General features: G+C 37.1%; 1 protein-coding gene across 1 annotated transcript; it reads left to right on the top strand.

Moving 5' to 3' along the window:
• The first annotated feature begins 10909 nt into the window (after positions 1 to 10909).
• On the top strand, positions 10910 to 16387 carry SEC61G (SEC61 translocon subunit gamma). The gene is made up of 4 exons (XM_021703703.1): positions 10910 to 10982; positions 12625 to 12723; positions 13973 to 14075; positions 15973 to 16387. Exons 2-4 carry the CDS (start codon positions 12630 to 12632, stop codon positions 15980 to 15982), a joined length of 207 nt encoding a protein of 68 aa, XP_021559378.1. The 5' UTR covers positions 10910 to 10982; positions 12625 to 12629; the 3' UTR covers positions 15983 to 16387.
• Positions 16388 to 17169: the final 782 nt, after the last annotated feature.

Here is a 17169-nt window from a genome sequence, read left to right as displayed (position 1 = left end):
TCTTCAACAAATGGTGTTGGGAAAATTGGACAGCCACATTCAGAAGAATGATACTGGACAATTCTCTTACACTGTACACAAAGATAAACTCAAAATGGATGAAAGACCTAAATGTGAGACAGGAATCCCTCAAAATCCTAGAGAACATAGGCAACAACCTCTTTGACCTCGGCCACAGCAACTTCTTGCAAATCATGTCTCCAGAGGCAAGGGAAACAAAAGCAAAAATGAACTATTGCGACCTCATCAAGATAAAAAGCTTCTGCACAGCCAAGGAAACAGTCAACAAAACTAAAAGGCAACCTATGGAATCGGAGAAGTTATATGCAAATGACACATCAGTTTAAGGGCTAGTATCCATGAGCTATAAAGAACTTATCAAACTCAACACCTAAAAACCAGATAATCCAGTCAAGAAATGGGCAGAAGACATGAACAGACATTTATCCAAAGAAGACATACAAATGGACATCATACACATGAAAAAATGCTCCAGAATACTCAGCATCAGGGAAATACAAATCAAAACCACAATGAGATACTACCTCACACCAGTCAGAATGGCTAAAATTAACAAGTCAGTAAACAACAAATGTTGGTGACGATGTGGAGAAAGGGGAACCCTCTTACACTGTTGGTGGGAATGCAAGCTGGTACAGTCACTCTGGAAAACAGTATGGAGCTTCCTCAAAAAGTTGATAAGAGAGCCACCCTATGACCAGCAATTGCACTACTAGGTATTTACCCCAAAGATACAAATGCAGTGATCTGAAGGGGCACCTGTACCTACCCCAATACTTACAACAATGTCCACAATAGCCAAAATATGGAAAGAGCCCAGGTGTCTATCGACAGAGGAATGGATAAAGAAGATGTGGTATATATATAATGGAATATTACTCAGCCATCAGAAAGGATGAAATCTTACCATTTATATCGACATCTATGGAACTGGAGGGTATTATGCTGAGTGAAATAAGTCAATCAGAGGAAGAATGGTTTCACTCATTTGTGGAATATAAGGAATACTGCAGAGGATCATAGGGGAAGGGAGGGAAAAATGGAATGGGAAGAAATCAGAGAGCGAGACAAACCAAACTATGAGAGACTCTTAAGTATAGGAAATAAGCTGAGGGTTACTGGAGGGGAGGTGGGTCGGGTATGGGGTAACTGGGCGATGGGCATTAAGGAGGGCACGTGATGTGATGAGCACTGGGTGTTATATGCAACTGATGAATTACTGAACTCTACATCTGAAACTAATGATGTACTATATGTTGGCCAATTGAATTTAAATAAAAATTTAAAAATAATAAAAAAATTTAAAGTCAGTTGGTTATAACTAGGTATGTGGTCAAACTTATCTCCGTCCACTCTGTCTTAGGAGAGATGCTGAATTTCTCAGAATCTTGAGAACAAAACAAAACAAAAAACAAAGACTAACTGATAGAGGGAAAGAGTGGAGGAGTCTCAATGCTGCTTCAATTTGTTTTAGAAACAGCATAAGGAAAACAATGGAATGACTCTAGTTTCTCTCCATCTCTGAGTCTTATAATTCATTTTTAATTTTTACTGATAGACTTTGAGTAGTGTTCACAGAAAAAATTGAATAGAAAGTACAGAAAACTACCATACCCTCCCCTGACTCCCTCTGCAGTTTCCCCTATTAACATCTTATACTAACATACATTTGTTACCATCAATGATGACTAGTCCATAGTTTACACGAGGATTCACTCTTTGTGTTTTGCATGTCCGTGTGTTTTTTTTTTTTATTTTTTTATTTTTTTATTCTTATGTTAATCCCCATACATTACATCATTAGTTTTAGATGAAGTGTTCCATGATTCATTGTTTGTGCATAACACCCAGTGCTCCATGCAGAACGTGCCCTCCTCAGTACCCACCACCAGGCTAACCCATCCTCCCACCCCCCTCCCCTCTAGAACCCTGTTTGTTTTTCAGAGTCCATCGTCTCTCATGGTTCGTCTACCCCTCCGATTTCCCCCGCTTCATTCTTCCCCTCCCGCTACCTTCTTCTTCTTCTTACATGTCCGTGTGTTTTGACAAAAGTGTACTTCCTAGTGTCCACCGTTACAGTGTCATACAGAATAGTTTCAGTGCACTAAAGATGCCTTGTTCTTCACTTATTCCTCCTTTTCCTGCTGCTCCTCAATGCCCCGGCAAGCATTAATTTTTTAACTGTCTACAGTTTTGCCTTTTGCAGAATATCATATGGTTGGAATCACATAGTATGCAGCTTTTTCAGACTGGCTTCTTTCACTTAGCAATATGCTTTTAAGCATCTTCCATGCTTTTTCATGGCTTGATAGTTCCTTTTATCACTAAATAATATTCTTTTTTTTAATGTTTTATTTATTTATTCATGAAAGACAGAGAGAGATAGAGAGGCAGAGGCAGAGAGAGAAGCAGGCTCCCCGCCTAGCAGGGAGCCCGATGCGGGACTTGATCCCAGGACCCTGGGATCATGACCCGAGCCGAAGGCAGACGCTTAACCATCTGAGCCACCCAGGCGCCCCAACTAAATAATATTCTATTGTATAGATGTATCAGTTCATTTATCCATTAATCTACTGAAAGACATCTTGGTTGCCTCCAATATTGACAATTATAAGTAAAGCTGTTATAAACATCTGCGTGCAGGTTTTTGTGTGGACATAAGTTTTCAACTCCAAGGAGCATGACTGCAGGATGGTATTGTAAGATTATGTTTAGCTTTGTAAGAAACTGCCTGTCTTCCAAAGTGATTGCATTCCTACTAGAAATGAATGAAAGTTCTATTGCTCCACATCCTTATCAGCACTTGGTGTTCTCAGTATTTTGGATTTTAACCACTCTAACAGGTAGTAGTAGTAGTATCTCATTATTGTTTTAATTTGCAATTCCCTGATGACATGTGATACTGAACACCTTTTCATATGCTCATTTGCCATCTGTATATCTTTGCAGAAGTGTCTGTTCAGATCTCTTGCCTATTTTTTTTCAAACTGCTGAGTTTTCAGAGTTCTTTGTATATTTTGAGTAACAGTCCTTTATTAGATATGTTTTGCAAATATGTTCTCCCAGTCTGTGGCTTGTCTTTTCATTCTCTTAACAGTGTCTTTTGTAGAGCAGAAGTTTTGACCTTAATTAAGTCACACTTATTTTTTCCTTTCATGTGTTGTCCTTTGATGTTGTATCTAAAACCCGATTACCAAACTCAAAGTCACCTGGGTTTTCTCTTACGTTATCTTCTAGACTTTTTACAGTTTTACATTTTATGCTTAGGTCTATGATCCATTTTGAATTAATTTCTGTGAAAGGTGTAAGGTCTGTGTCTAGTTTCACTTTTAGCATGTGGATTTCCAGCTGGTCTAGTAGCTTTGTTGAAAAGACTATCTGCACTCCACTATATGCTTTTGCTCTTTTGTCAAACATCAGTTGACTATATTTGTGTGGGCCTATCTCTGGGTTGTCTGTTCTGTTCAATTGATCTGTTTGTTTATTCTTTCACCAATACCATACTGTCCGAATTCCTTTAGATTTACAGTAAGTCTTAAAGCCTAGTACTGCCAATTTTCCATCTTTCTTCAATATCGTGTTGGCTAGTCTTTTGTTTTTCCATAAACTTTAAAATCAGTTTGTTGATATCCAAAATAATTTGCTGGGGTCTTGATAGGAATTGTGTTGAATACCAAGTTGGGAAGAATAGACATCTTGAAATATTGCGTCTTCCTATCCATGAACACAGAATCTCTCTCCATTTACTTAAACCTTCTTTGATTTCCTTCATCAATTTTATAGTTTGCCTAACATAGATCTTATACATGTTTTAAATTTATATCTATGTTGACCTGCCCCCCTCCCTTCTTCCTTCTCTTTTTGGTATTAATAAAATGATGCTGTAGTTTTTATTTCCAATGTTTCATTGCTGGTATCTAGGAAAGCAAACTGACTTTTGACTTTTGTATATTAATTCTGTATCCTGTAATCTTACTGTAACTGCTTATTAGTTCCAGATTTTTTTGATTCTTTGGGGTTTTCTACAATCAATCATGTCATATGTGAAGAAAGATAATTTTCTTTCTTTTTCTTAAATCTATATGCCTTCCTCCCACCCTTTTCCTTGTTTTATGTCATTATCTAGGACTCTAGTATGATGGTGAATAGGAGTGTGGGGCGGGGTCTTACAATTTTTTACTTTATTGTTTTAAATGAATTAAACTGGGCCTCACCAAAAGAATCATCTCTCGTTTAGGGAATATTCCAAAACACTAACAGAAATTGGGAGGGGAGTAAGGAGGAAGGGTGTTAGTTTTCTCATCACAGCAAGGTACCAATTTTATGGCCTAAAATTAAAACATTTTAAGACTATATATCTTACAATAACTCTAACCTTCATGTTTTTCTCATTTTTTTTTTAAGAAAAAATAACCTAAGAGTTATAATTAAGGAGCAATACCACATGCAGTAAATAAATGTTTATCTTACATTCAGAAATAAGAAATTTTCATTTTGATTTCAGTTCATTTTTCTTGTTAAACTCAAAGTATTTATACATACTTTTAATATGATTTTTTTAATATATCTATTTTCTGGTTATTCACCTAGATATCTGTATATCTGCATAGAGAGAACTGGAATGAGATTTGTCTGTTAATAAAGCATTTTACTAGGTGAAGGATAGTGGTTATTTTCAACTTTTTTTTTTTACTTGTCTGTATTGTCTGAATTTTTAAAATAATTAGCATGTATTATTTTTGCTAAAAATATCTCAAAATATAGTCATGTTTTAAGATGTACTCAACAACCAAGAAAATTAAGATAATAACCTATGTCAAAATGTGGATGGAATTTGTCCTAAGTATACACTACATGGGTAATTTTGACACTATGTTTGCACATGTTTCACCCTCTGTAGCAGTACTATATAACTCAGGGAGTTAGGTAGAAATTACTGACAACCTTCCCTGTCTGCCCCTAGCTGAGGAGTTAAAATACTAGATCAACCAAAAAACGGTACAACCACAGACTTAAGTATTATGCAGAATCCAGTTTATAAAACAGCTAAACTGATGGACTACCCTCTCCACTCCCCAACTAGCAACTCTTCTTTCACCTATCTTAAAAGTTAGGACAATAACAGGATCACTCCTAAATTATTAACAATAATTTTAATATTATAGATATAATTCATGTGTGTTTAAAATATCAGCTTATTGACTCAGGATACATAAGTCATTAGTTGTCATACTTTTCAAATATATTTGATTCATAGTGGCACCTGGGTGGCTGTCGGTTGAGTGGCTGGCTCTTGGTTTTGGCTCAGGTCATGATCTCAGGGTCCTGGGATCGAGCCCCACAATGGGCTCTGTGCTCAGTGTACCTAGACTGTGGGTTGGAAAACTATGGCCTGTGGACCATCTGCTCTTCTATCTATTACTATAAATAAGGTTTATTGGAACACAGTCACATCCATTCTTTTACATGTTTCATATGGCAGCTTTCCCTACAACAGTAGAGCTACAACAGAGACTTTATGGCCTCCAACACTAAAGTATTTACTATCTGGTCCTTTATTGGAAATGTCTGTTAATCTGATCTATAGCTAGGTCCATTAATCTATTGTTAGTACAACATGTAATATTCTCACTATGTATCATTTTGTTGCCGCTGTTTAGTATCTGCAGTAATTTCATAAAAAGAAGTTTCCCCTTATCAATGAGTTTGGTCAGATGGTACAGGAAAATTAGAATAAATGCCTGATTCTTACCCCTTATTTGCCTGTTTTCAAATTAATTACATGCTTCATTTATATTCTCCAAAGGTGACTGAAAAGTTTTTTGATATACTTATAAACACATGGATTTAAACATATTCAATGCGTTTCAACACACTGCATTTATCATCCTTACTGTCTCATCTTTAGCCAGAAGGAAGCTCTTCAGGTGAGCTCCTGAGTCCTGACAGAACTCTAGTAGCCTTCATGGATAATAATAGTCCAGACTCATCCTGTAGATTTCCTGCCTCAGCCTTGAATCTTCCATTTTTCCACAAAGCACTGGTTTCTTTTCCTAGAAAATAGTATAGAGAGGCCATAATCTGGGGCTAGGAACTCATTGCTACTGGGCTGAACACTGTTTCTAGGCCTTTTTAGAGCACAGAACCAGGTAATCTTGTTTATTTTCTTTCAGATAAAATACTCCATAAATTCATGGTACTTCCAATTCAAACTAAAGATGACAGGGCTTTAATTTAACCATGCCAGTCTTTTACCTGCTTTTCCTTTCAGGAACTCTGAAAATTCTGGTTTTCAATGACATCAACATAGTTACTCACTTATTTTACCCCATAATACACAAATAAGTCTCAAAAACAATACCATCAATCCTACCAAAAATATAACTAAAAACTCTTTAAGCTTATGCTTTTCATTTTATCCTTCTATCACACAGATTACTGTTCCAAAATAATTTAGAACAGTTGTGCTATATTGCAAAAGTTTACTCTTAAAAGATTAACTTTAAAAGTAATCAAATAAAATATTCACAGTTCCAAAATCAAATCTACTAAAGGAGATATATTCAAATAGGTTTCGCTTCTATCCTTATTCTCTTTACACTACAGGTAGTCATATAATTTTCAAAGTTCATCTTTTCATTAAAAAAATTAAATATAGGGGCATCTAGGTGGTTCAGTCAGTTGAGCATCTGACTTTTGGTTTTGGCTCAGGTCAGTGCAGAGTCTGCTTGTCCCTCCCCAACCCCCTCGTGCGCACCCAAGCACTTTCTCTCTCCTTCTCTAAATTAATATATTTTTAAAATCTTTGGAAAAACATTATATATGTGGAGATATTATTAAAATTTCTTAGATGAGTTGTGACATACTGTACACATTTTTCTCTACCTTGTTTTTTTCATTAAACAAGATCTTGGGGTGCCTAGCTGGCTCAGCTGGTGGAGTTACATGTAACTCTTGCTCTCGGGGTTGTGAGTTTGAGCCACACGTTGGGTGTTGAGATTACTTTAAAAAATTAATTAATTAATTAATTTTTTAAAAAAACCTTGATCAGAGATACAGACTTGTCAGTAATCTACTTATAGTAGTCAAAATCCCAAGAATCAACTGAAAAATCTAAAATGCAAGAACAGGTTGAGAATGGAACTCTTAAGAACATAAATAGTTAAGAAAATGCTAAAGACTGGCTGATTATTCAGTCATACTAATGTCTCCTTCCTCCTCTGGCACACAATGAAACTGTTTCCTGCGACTTCTACAGTTCAGTGAAGCCATACTGGTGAATTCTGGTCAATGAGATTCAGGGGAAAGTGATGGATGCTGTTTTCAGGCCTCTAAAGTCTCACTCAAGCCTCCACATTCTTTCTCTTCCTTGATCTCCTGGCTGGATGTAAAGGAGGCACCAGAAGACTCCAAGGCCCTAGAAACTGGCAGGACTACACAATTTAAGGAGCCTGAGATGCTAAATGACTGTGTCCACCTTAGATGGGGTATGAGCAAGAAATAAACATGGTGTTAAGCCAGATGTTCTGTTTACGTGTTAGAGCAGTTAGCCTATCTTGACCATACAGGACCAGTGCAGGAAATAAAGTCTCTGAAGGAGACTCAGAAATGGTCGGGAACGTACCTTTTTGCTTTTGTTTTTGGTTATCCTAAAGTAAAGGTAGCAGAGAGTTTCAAGAGGAAGTAGTTGATGGTGTCAAATGCTGTAGAGAACTAACAAGAATTGTTTATTAGAACTGACAATGTAGGGTTGCTGGTAATTAAGTATTTGCCATCTAAAACTCTCAAATCATTTTCATTGCTCTATTCTAGTTACTGTGTTTATGGGGAATTAAGACAGAATAACTTCTTTAAAGTACTTAAAAACTGTATTTGACTTGATCATATTTAACTCCAAAATATTTTTGCCCCAAAGACTCTTTGTTTCTATGGGCAATCGTTAATTTTTTTCTGGAGCTCTCGTAACACTTGTATGATTTTGTATTACTCCAACTGTAGGTCTATTATACTTACTGAGCATCACCTTCTCCCTTTAAAAAAATGTAGCTCTTCCCAGTTTCTGATACTTAGATTAGGTAATATACAACAAAAAGATAGATGCTATGGGGTCCTTGGTTCTTCACAGATCTTCCCTGCTCCCCACCTTTTTGTTGTGTGGTTCTTTTTTTTTTTTTTTTAAGATTTTATTTATTTATTTGACAGAGAGAGACACAGCGAGAGAGGGGACACAAGCAGGGGGAGTGGGAGAGGGAGAAGCAGGCTTCCTGCAGAGCAGGGAGCCCGATGCAGGGTTCGATCCCAGGACCCTGGGATCATGACCCGAGCCGAAGGCAGACACTTAACGACTGAGCCACCCAGGCGTCCCTGTTGTGTGGTTCTTACCTTATAAAAGTACTATTTATCTTAGAGGGGAAATAAAATATAAATTCCCAAGAAGAGGGATTTAAAGGAAGCCTAGTAAAAGGAAATAGAGAGTTGGGAGAATAAGGAGGGGCAGGATGTTACAGAAGAATTAAAAGATAAGAGAACAAAAATACGTAAGCCTAGTTGAAGCAAGTAAACAAATAAGAGAACATCACAGTTGACACAAGTCAAGGATAGCCGTTGTGACATCAACATTGAAACGGTGAGCTCTGGAACTAGCATTTGTCTCTGTATGCGGGGCCAAACCAGCAGGGGTTTGTTCTCACCACTTGGATATTGAAGCATAGCTTCCCAGGGATTTGTTCTAAGGTAGGAACGTCCCTAACACCCAGGATATGGTAGAGTTTTACTATCCCTTTATGAAATATCTTATTACCTTAAGAAAAAAAAAAGAACTTTAAAGTTTGAAAATGTAAACTGGTAAGAACTGGCAATGGTAATAAAATTTAAACATTAGCAAATTTGAATTAGCCTTTTCCTAAACATAGACATATATACATACATACATATATCACATCATATGATACAATATTATTTTTTAAGAAAAAATAGAACTTCTTAAATTATGCAATGAAAACTTTAGTTATGTTTTCAATACCCACTTTGAAAGTCTATAAAAGGAAGATGTAGAGCTATAATTTTTAACTCTCCTTCAAAGAAGCAAAGAGATCTTGCTTGCAAATAAAATAAGTGTAAAAAATATCATATATCCCATTTGCAGTTAAAGGTTATATTTTCCTACTTTAAGGAACAAAAGATGAAAACTCTGAGTAAAATATTCATCAATCTAACCAGAGGCTTTATTACTTAAATGTGATGTTTTAAAATTTGTTCTATCTACACAGGGTTTTTAACTTTTTTTTTCCTTCAGGCAGAGATTCAGGAATCTAAATGGGGCATTAATTCAGCTTATCTCAAATAACACCATTAGTATTTCACTGATATTTTTAAATTAAGGGGCAATTTAAAATTTCTATCACATGTACTTTCAATTTATATTCATCATTATTTGTCAGACCAAAATTAAAAAAAAAAACTTGACTTAGTGATCTGTGTATACTTTCCCCCATATTACAAAAGATTTCATACATAAAAATTGTTCAGTGCATACCTACACCACAACTAAGAGTCTGCAATGAACACTTTCCTCTATTTGCTTTATCACTTACCTATCCATTCCTCTATCAAACCATGAATCCACCTTTTTACCTAAGTAGACTGCAGATAATTGTATACTTCACTCCTGTTTAACCGGGGTCCAATATCTGTTTATAGTGCTTTAGTTTTTGAGGCAAATTTTACATAAAGCAGAATGCAGAGACCTTAAGAGTACTATTTGATGAGCTGTGAGAAATGCATACACCTGTTACTATGGACTGAACATTTGAACTCCCCAAACACATTCTTTTGTTGAAGTACTACTGTGATGGAGGTGGGGCCTTTCAGAGGTAATTAGGTAATGAGGGTGGAGCCCAATGAAGGGATTAGTACCATACAAGGGGAAGGACTAGCACGCTCTCAGCTGTATGAGGATATAAAGAGAGGACAGTCCTCTGTAAACAAGGAAGAGGTCCTCTACCAAGAACCCAACCATGTGGGCACCCTAATCTGGGACTTCTGTCCTCCAGAACTGTGAGAAATAAATATTTATGGGTTAAGTCATCCAGTCTATGGTATTTTGTTATGCAGCCTGAACTAAGACACCTGTGTAACCCTAACCCTTGTCAAGTTACATATTTTCACCCGTTTCCTTATCCTCCTCAATCGTTACTTCCAAACACTGTTTTCACCATACATTAATTCTACCTTGCCTAGAACTCCTTAAAAACAGAATTGCAAAGTATGCACTCTTTCTCAGAGACCTATTTCACTCACCAGGTTTTTGATATTCATCAGTATTGTTGCATAGATACATTTTTTTCTCTCTCAATTGTGTAATAGCATTTAATTGTGGAAATAATACCTTTTTGTTTATATGTTCTTTTTAAAAAGTTTTTAATTCCAGTCAGTTAACATACAGTGTTAGATTAGTGTTAGTTATACAATACAGTGATTCAACATTTCTATACATCATCCTGTCTATTCTTCTTTTGATGGACCCCTGAATCACTTCACTTTTTTTGACTATTACAAATAAACGTGCTGTATTCTTGCACAAGTCTTTAGGTGGATATATTTTCATGTATCTTCAGTAAATACCTAAAATTGGAATTATGAGGTAATAGGGTGATGTGTGCTTAGTTTTATAACCAACTGCCAAACCTTTTCCAAAAAGATCGCATCATCTTACACTCCTACCAACAATAAGAGTTCTGATTGATCTCTATCTATGCCAAGCGCCGCAGCGTACCTCTTCCGGGATGCGTGTCCGAGCCATACTTCGAGCTGCGCCTGCGCACTGATGTCTCCGCGTAAAGGACCAATGAACGAAAGGGTGGGCGGGCTAGAGGCCAGATAACCGGTTTCCGGTTCCGGTGGCCCTAGATCCGTTCGTTTTTGTGCTACGTGTCGCTCGCGTCTGAGTCGTTGGCTGGCAGGTGAGGCTCTGTCTCGTGGTGGGCTTGGGGATGAACCCTTTGTGACTGTCGGCGGCGGGCGTGGGCGAGGCGGTGGGTGTTGCCGGGAGGCTCTCGGCGGGCGGTAAGAAGGGCCGCTCGCTCAGGTCTGAGACCGAGGTCTGGCGCTTCCGGCTGCGCGCACACCTACTCGCACGGCCTTCTGTGGAAGCAAAGTCCCAGGGCCGCGGCTTCCCGAGATCCCGAAGGAGAGTGGCTCTGATGGCCTCTGGTCCTTCAGCGCTTAAAGTCCTGGCCCAGGCTTCGGCTTTCTGGCTGCTTGCCCTCGGCCTCCTCTGTGTGCAGCTCGTACGCTGTTGGGAGCTGTTGGTATGTTCTGTGCTCTAGTCCAGAGTTCACGGCCAGCCGCCGGAGCCCCCTCGGGGTTGGCTTTGGGGATTTGTGTGTAGCGTCCTGTCTCGGAAGAGCTGTATTCAGCCCTGGCCCTACCACCCTTTCTGTGGGCTATAGTGGGAGGATTGGTCTAGATTCTAGATCGAGAGATCGTAGTGTGTTACTGGATCCCCTCCGCTGGAAGTGAGTGCAGTGTTGTGCATTGTGCTTCCCCCCACCCCGAAGAAATAGCCCTTAGCTTTCTTCGGGACGTCTGTAAAGTTTAGCCCACTGGATTTGAAGAATTAAGTGAACTACTAAGAAAACAGGCAGACCCAACGTACTTGGCTCAGAATGTTTAAGAATTTTAAACCGCCTGCCCGCCCTGGGTGAGCAAAGTGGAGCTCAGAGAGTTTATATTTCATAGACAGGGATTTGAACCACCAGCTGCTCTTAAAGTGGGACTCATTCATTGATTTAACAGAAATTTATTGAGTGTTCATGTGCCTGGCCACTCGTCTAAACACTAGAGATAAAGTAGGATGCAAGGAGTAAATTGGCCTCATCCTTTCATAACCAGTGGCTCTCAAAGCTGGGATTGGATGATATTTCTCTATTGGGCGATGCACGTCTCAGAAGAACCTATGTGATGAAATGTAAGTGGTGTTTTCTTAACAGGTGTGTCCAAGCTAAAGGTTTGGAGTATAGGTAATAGCTTCTCAGAATCCAGATCTTGGTTTAGTTAATCTTCTGAAAATTTTATAGATCTATTCCACACAAATACACTCTTTTCTGAAAGTGTTGTGTGGCCATAGTTTAGAACAATCAGGTTGAAATCCATGTTGCCTCTAGTCTAGACTCTTGCAGCACGTAGTTGGCCCTCACTGCACTTGACACTGGTTTCTGAGCGTTTAAGATAAAATATAGAAAATATTTGTTGGATCCCAACGTTGCTGGCTCCTTAGCAGGAACAATGAGAAGACCGCAGAGTGGGTAAGGAGAGGATGGGTTGTTAATTATTTAGCCTGTTATGTTAGGAGCATAAAAACGGAGGTAAGACCTGTGCTTTTTTTATTGCCTTTGATCTGATGTTTCACTGGAGTTTATAAAAATAATGTCAGTTTAGGCTTGGAATCTGTATTTTTTTTGTTTTATTTTATGAGATGGAATTGACTCATCTCAGACATGAATTCCTGGCTGGTCTCCTTTACATTTTGATATACCTGAGCAAGTACTTTATGATAAGGAACACCAGTGAGTATTTTTTTACTCCTTTGTTTTGTTTAAACAGGCATCATGGATCAGGTAATGCAGTTTGTTGAGCCAAGTCGGCAGTTTGTGAAGGACTCAATTCGGCTGGTTAAAAGATGCACTAAACCTGATAGAAAAGGTAATAGCTTTAAAATGGGGGGAAAGGTTAAATCTTTGCATTTTCCTGTCTTTTCTTTGATTAAAATCTTCCTGTTTAATAACTCATGCATTATTTCCATCAACATTTGTAGTGATTAATTTTGCTTTATTGCTTTTTAATCCTGTCACTTCTTCCTAAATTGTATACACTTTTTTACACTATACAGATTTTTCTGTTTATGTATTTTCAAATGGTGAAATATTATTACAGTCTTATTTTCCATGTTAGGTTTGCCTTAGTCATAGTTAATGACTTCAGAGTTTTTAATATCTTCCACATTTCCACTCTGGAAAATCTTTTGGAGTCCTCCCTGCTCTGCCACTGCCCCCCTCCCCTTTCCTCCCCTAAGCAAAACCTTAACATGAAATCAACAGTATTGTTGTTTCCAACCTAGGAAGTTAAATTCTTATTTATCGTAATTCATCTGTTAAAAGGTGCACCAGAATTTGTTTACCTTTATTCATTGGAGTGCTGCCCGAAGTTAGGAGCTGGGAATGTAATAGAGAATATATTACATTATAGTATATATGTAGTATAATACATAAAAACATGTAATAGAGAATAGTCCTTGCTCTTGGGTAGTTTAGAATCTTTCAGGGAAGACAGTCATGAATGGCAATTATCACTTTAATTACAGTTGTGGTAATGACTATAGAAGAGAAATAGGAGTTTGGACAGCACATAATAGGACTAACCAAGTCAGGAGGGAAGGGGGAGCGCCCTGAGGAAATGACATTAAATGGAAGCATTTACATAAGATTGTGCCCAGCCCAGTTTGACTTCTCAAGCTTTATTTCTGGCTTCATTGTGATATCAAAGAACAACAGACCTATTTATTAAAAAAAGTCATGTTCTGTGTTTCTCTAATTAATACTTTTAACAGTATAACAACTTTTAAAACATTCTGTGTATTTTATTCATGTTTCATTTCTTTTTGGTATTCTGTTCATTTGCTAAGAAGGTAGAATATTTTGTTGCTTGTTGGTGGATTCACTAGCATGGGTAGCCACTTTATTTCTTTGTCCTTAAATATCAGTAAAATACGAAAATTTAAAAATCTGTCAAGCAATTTATTTCTTAATATCATGTTTTGTTTAATTTAAAATTATATATTTACTATCAGGAGAAATGTACACTAGTATGTATATTTATGTCACTGTTAGTTTTCTCTCCTATACTTGCAATGACAATGCAAAAAATAATCTAAATTTTGTGTTTTTAAATCCAGAATTCCAGAAGATTGCCATGGCAACAGCAATAGGATTTGCTATAATGGGATTCATTGGCTTTTTTGTGAAGTTGATCCATATCCCTATTAATAACATCATTGTGTAAGTAAACTTTTTGAAATAGACAATGTCTAGGATAGAATACCAATTGAAGGGCACCTGGGTGGCTCAGTTGGTTAAGTGTCTGACTCTTGATTTTGGCTCAGGTCATGATCTCAGGGTTGTGAGATCGAGCCGGGCGTCAGGCTCCGCTTGGGGAGTCTGCTGGAGATTCTCTCTCCCTATCCCTCTGCGCTTAAGAATGGAACATTATCCTTGTTAAATTCCTTTTTCCTAGATTCCCTTAGGGAAGACTTTTGAGTTTTTAATCTATCCAACATTGTTACTTATCCTAGTTTTGTACTAGAAAATCTTTCATTTCATTGTCTAAATTGTGGCCTGTTTAGGACAGGCACTCTTAGCGCCCCCTTTTGGATTGAGATTAGTCGGATTGTTCCCAAGAGGGTTTTGAAACAAGTATTTGGTTTCCTTTCTCTTAATTTTTTCCATGGCAAACACACAATATCTTTTACCAATCTTACCAGTCAGAGATTGTTCAACAGCTAGTTACTTAGAAAACTTGTCTTCTAGTAACAAAATTCTTTCAGAGTTTAAGGAGTTAAAAATCTACCTTCAGATAGTTTTTACATTAACATGAAGACCAAATAAAACATTCTGTGAGAAAAGCTACCAAAACTTACTCTTCTCATGGTATTCTTTGACATCTGTAAAACCGAAAGATCTTTTTTTCCCCTCTTGAAAAGAGCATAAGTCACTGTTCTGGTTATTTTGGGATGATAGCAAATGAAATATAATCACAAGCTTCTCTTTCATTAGGCTAAATTACCACTTTTTATTTTTTATTTATTTATTTTTTTTTAAAGATTTTATTTATTTATTTATTAGAGAGCGAGCGAGAGAGAAACAGCATGAGAGAAGAGAGGGTCAGAGGGAGAAGCAGGCTCCCCGCTGAGCCGGGAGCCCGACATGGGACTCGATCCCAGGACCCTGGGATCATGACCTGAGCTGAAGGCAGTCGCTTAACCAGCTGAGCCACCCAGGCGCCCTTAAATTACCACTTTTTATTTTCCTTATGATAAAAGTTTTTCCTCTTCTATACAATTATAGCAGTCAAAAGTAATAGCCGTAGTATGATAATTTAAAGGACTTACATAGTTGTGGATATTTTAGTTACAGCAATACAATTTAATAACATAAACGTTAAAAATACTTAACATTAAAGCATATATTCAGGAGTATTTCTTTCAGGTGTATTACTTTCATCTAGTAATACAATTACTTTTCTTTTTTTAACATTACTAAACAATACTAGGGGCGCCTGGCTGGCTCAGTTGGTAGAGCGTGCCACCCTTGATCTCAAGGGTGGTGAGTTCAAGCCCCATATTGGGTGTGGAGCCTACTTAAGAAAAATTATTAAACAATACTGAAATGTATATCTCCACATACTGTTACAATGTTTAGGCTTTTGAAATTTAGAAGTTCTTTTGTAGAAAAGGTGATTTTTGTTTTTAGTATGATTAAACCCCTGTTTTTTAGTGATTGTAGTTGGGAACGGTTGAGCTAGTTTTATTCTTTATTTTCAACTGGCTGATTGTATATCAAATTGAAAAACTTAACCAACTAACTGTCCTGTATGTAATTCATATTTTTCATCTTGTTCAGAAAGACAAGACTGTTAAATAAGACTTAGACTGTTAAACACATTTCCCAAAAGAGGATTGTGAGTTTTTAAGATAAGCCTGTGCAGAAGCCACATCATTTCTAAGGATCTTTTCCGTTCCAAGATTTCAAAGTACAGTTTCTTCTCCTTTATGCTCTCTTGGGGTTCTCAAATAACTGATTTTAGTTCCATAAAATTATAGCGTATTGCAATTTCAAATAATCATTGTTATTAAAATGTTCTATACACTGAAATGGACCATTTTTCTTTCTTTTACAGTGGCGGCTGAATACCTTTTTAGAAGAGTTTTTCATCTTGGGGATTGGTGAATAAGTGAGGATTTGAGAAGCTCATGGAGTAAAAATTTGCTTATATGTTTTGTGTTTTTCTTTCATTTTTTTGTCTTCCACGGTGTTTTGTATTTGTAAATTAAAACAATTTCAAAATAAACAAACTTATCTTTTTTCCATCATAGATATTTATCAAATTTGATAGGAAATAATGGGTTATTTTCCCTCCTTCCCTTCTTACTCTCCTTCCTTCTGTCCTTCATATTAAAGAAAATTAATTTAAAGAAATTAAAATGAAATACTGTACTTTCTGAGTGCACCTCTCTTGGATAAACATTTTCCTATCATGGAAGAAGAAACAGCAAGTTAAGGGTGGTAAAGGTAATGAAACAGTTTGAGGGTAGGGTAGGAGTTTTGTCCGTAAGCAGTCAGAACACAAGCAGGTGGAGCTCCTGTAGAAGTTTAGGTGCTACCTGAAATAGCTTCTTGAAAATAGCTGTTAAAACTTCTTCAGACAAACTAGTCACACTATCGTAAACATTAGAGTCCAGAATTGGGTGAAGAATTAACTGGTAATTGAATGTCATGAAAAATCGCTTTCCTTCCCCTTTTAAAAAAAACGTAGTAAGAGAGAGAGTTTATTCCCCTTTGGAAGAAAAAAACAACAGTTTTTTTAGCCTGTTTATTCAGTGTTTAATTACCGAACTTTATTTCCCAAGTTCTAATATGTTTATAATAAATTGGTTAGCAGCACTGAGAATTATTGAATTAGTATATCCTACATCTGAAACTAATATAACTATGTTAATTATACTTGAATAAAAATGTTTTTTAATTGGTTAGTAGCACATTGATGAATGTCCTCTGATTCTTCATGAATAAGGTAGGCAGGAGTCTAACTGGTATGGTTGGGCAGTGTTCCTCAGTTTTGGAATCCATGGTGCAGAGAGCAGTCTGTTCTCATAGTGATAGTAACTGATTTTCTGCCTATTTTTTAAATGCTAAGTACTTCAGTTTTAAAAGAATGGTTGCTTTCAAAGAAATAAAATAATAGCCGTGGACCTATAATCATAGGGAATCCATATGGCCACATTTTACAGATACTAAGCTCCTTAAAGCCAGAATGTGTGTGTGTGTGCGTGTGTGTGCACACATGTACGTGCATATGTGTATATAAATGTGTGCG

The sequence above is a fragment of the Neomonachus schauinslandi genome, chromosome 12 (assembly GCF_002201575.2).
Source record: "Neomonachus schauinslandi chromosome 12, ASM220157v2, whole genome shotgun sequence".
Lineage (NCBI taxonomy): Eukaryota > Metazoa > Chordata > Mammalia > Carnivora > Phocidae > Neomonachus > Neomonachus schauinslandi.
The sequence above is the reverse complement of the archived record's forward strand: the minus strand, read 5'-3'. Positions and strand labels throughout refer to the sequence as shown.

Excerpts from the sequence above, each read along its gene's own strand:
- SEC61G (XM_021703703.1), top strand. The coding sequence starts at position 12,630 with ATGGATCAGGTAATGCAGTTTGTTGAGCCAAGTCGGCAGTTTGTGAAG. Across the intron at positions 12,724-13,972 it reads CACTAAACCTGATAGAAAAG|AATTCCAGAAGATTGCCATG; the intron begins GTAATAGCTTTA and ends TTTTAAATCCAG.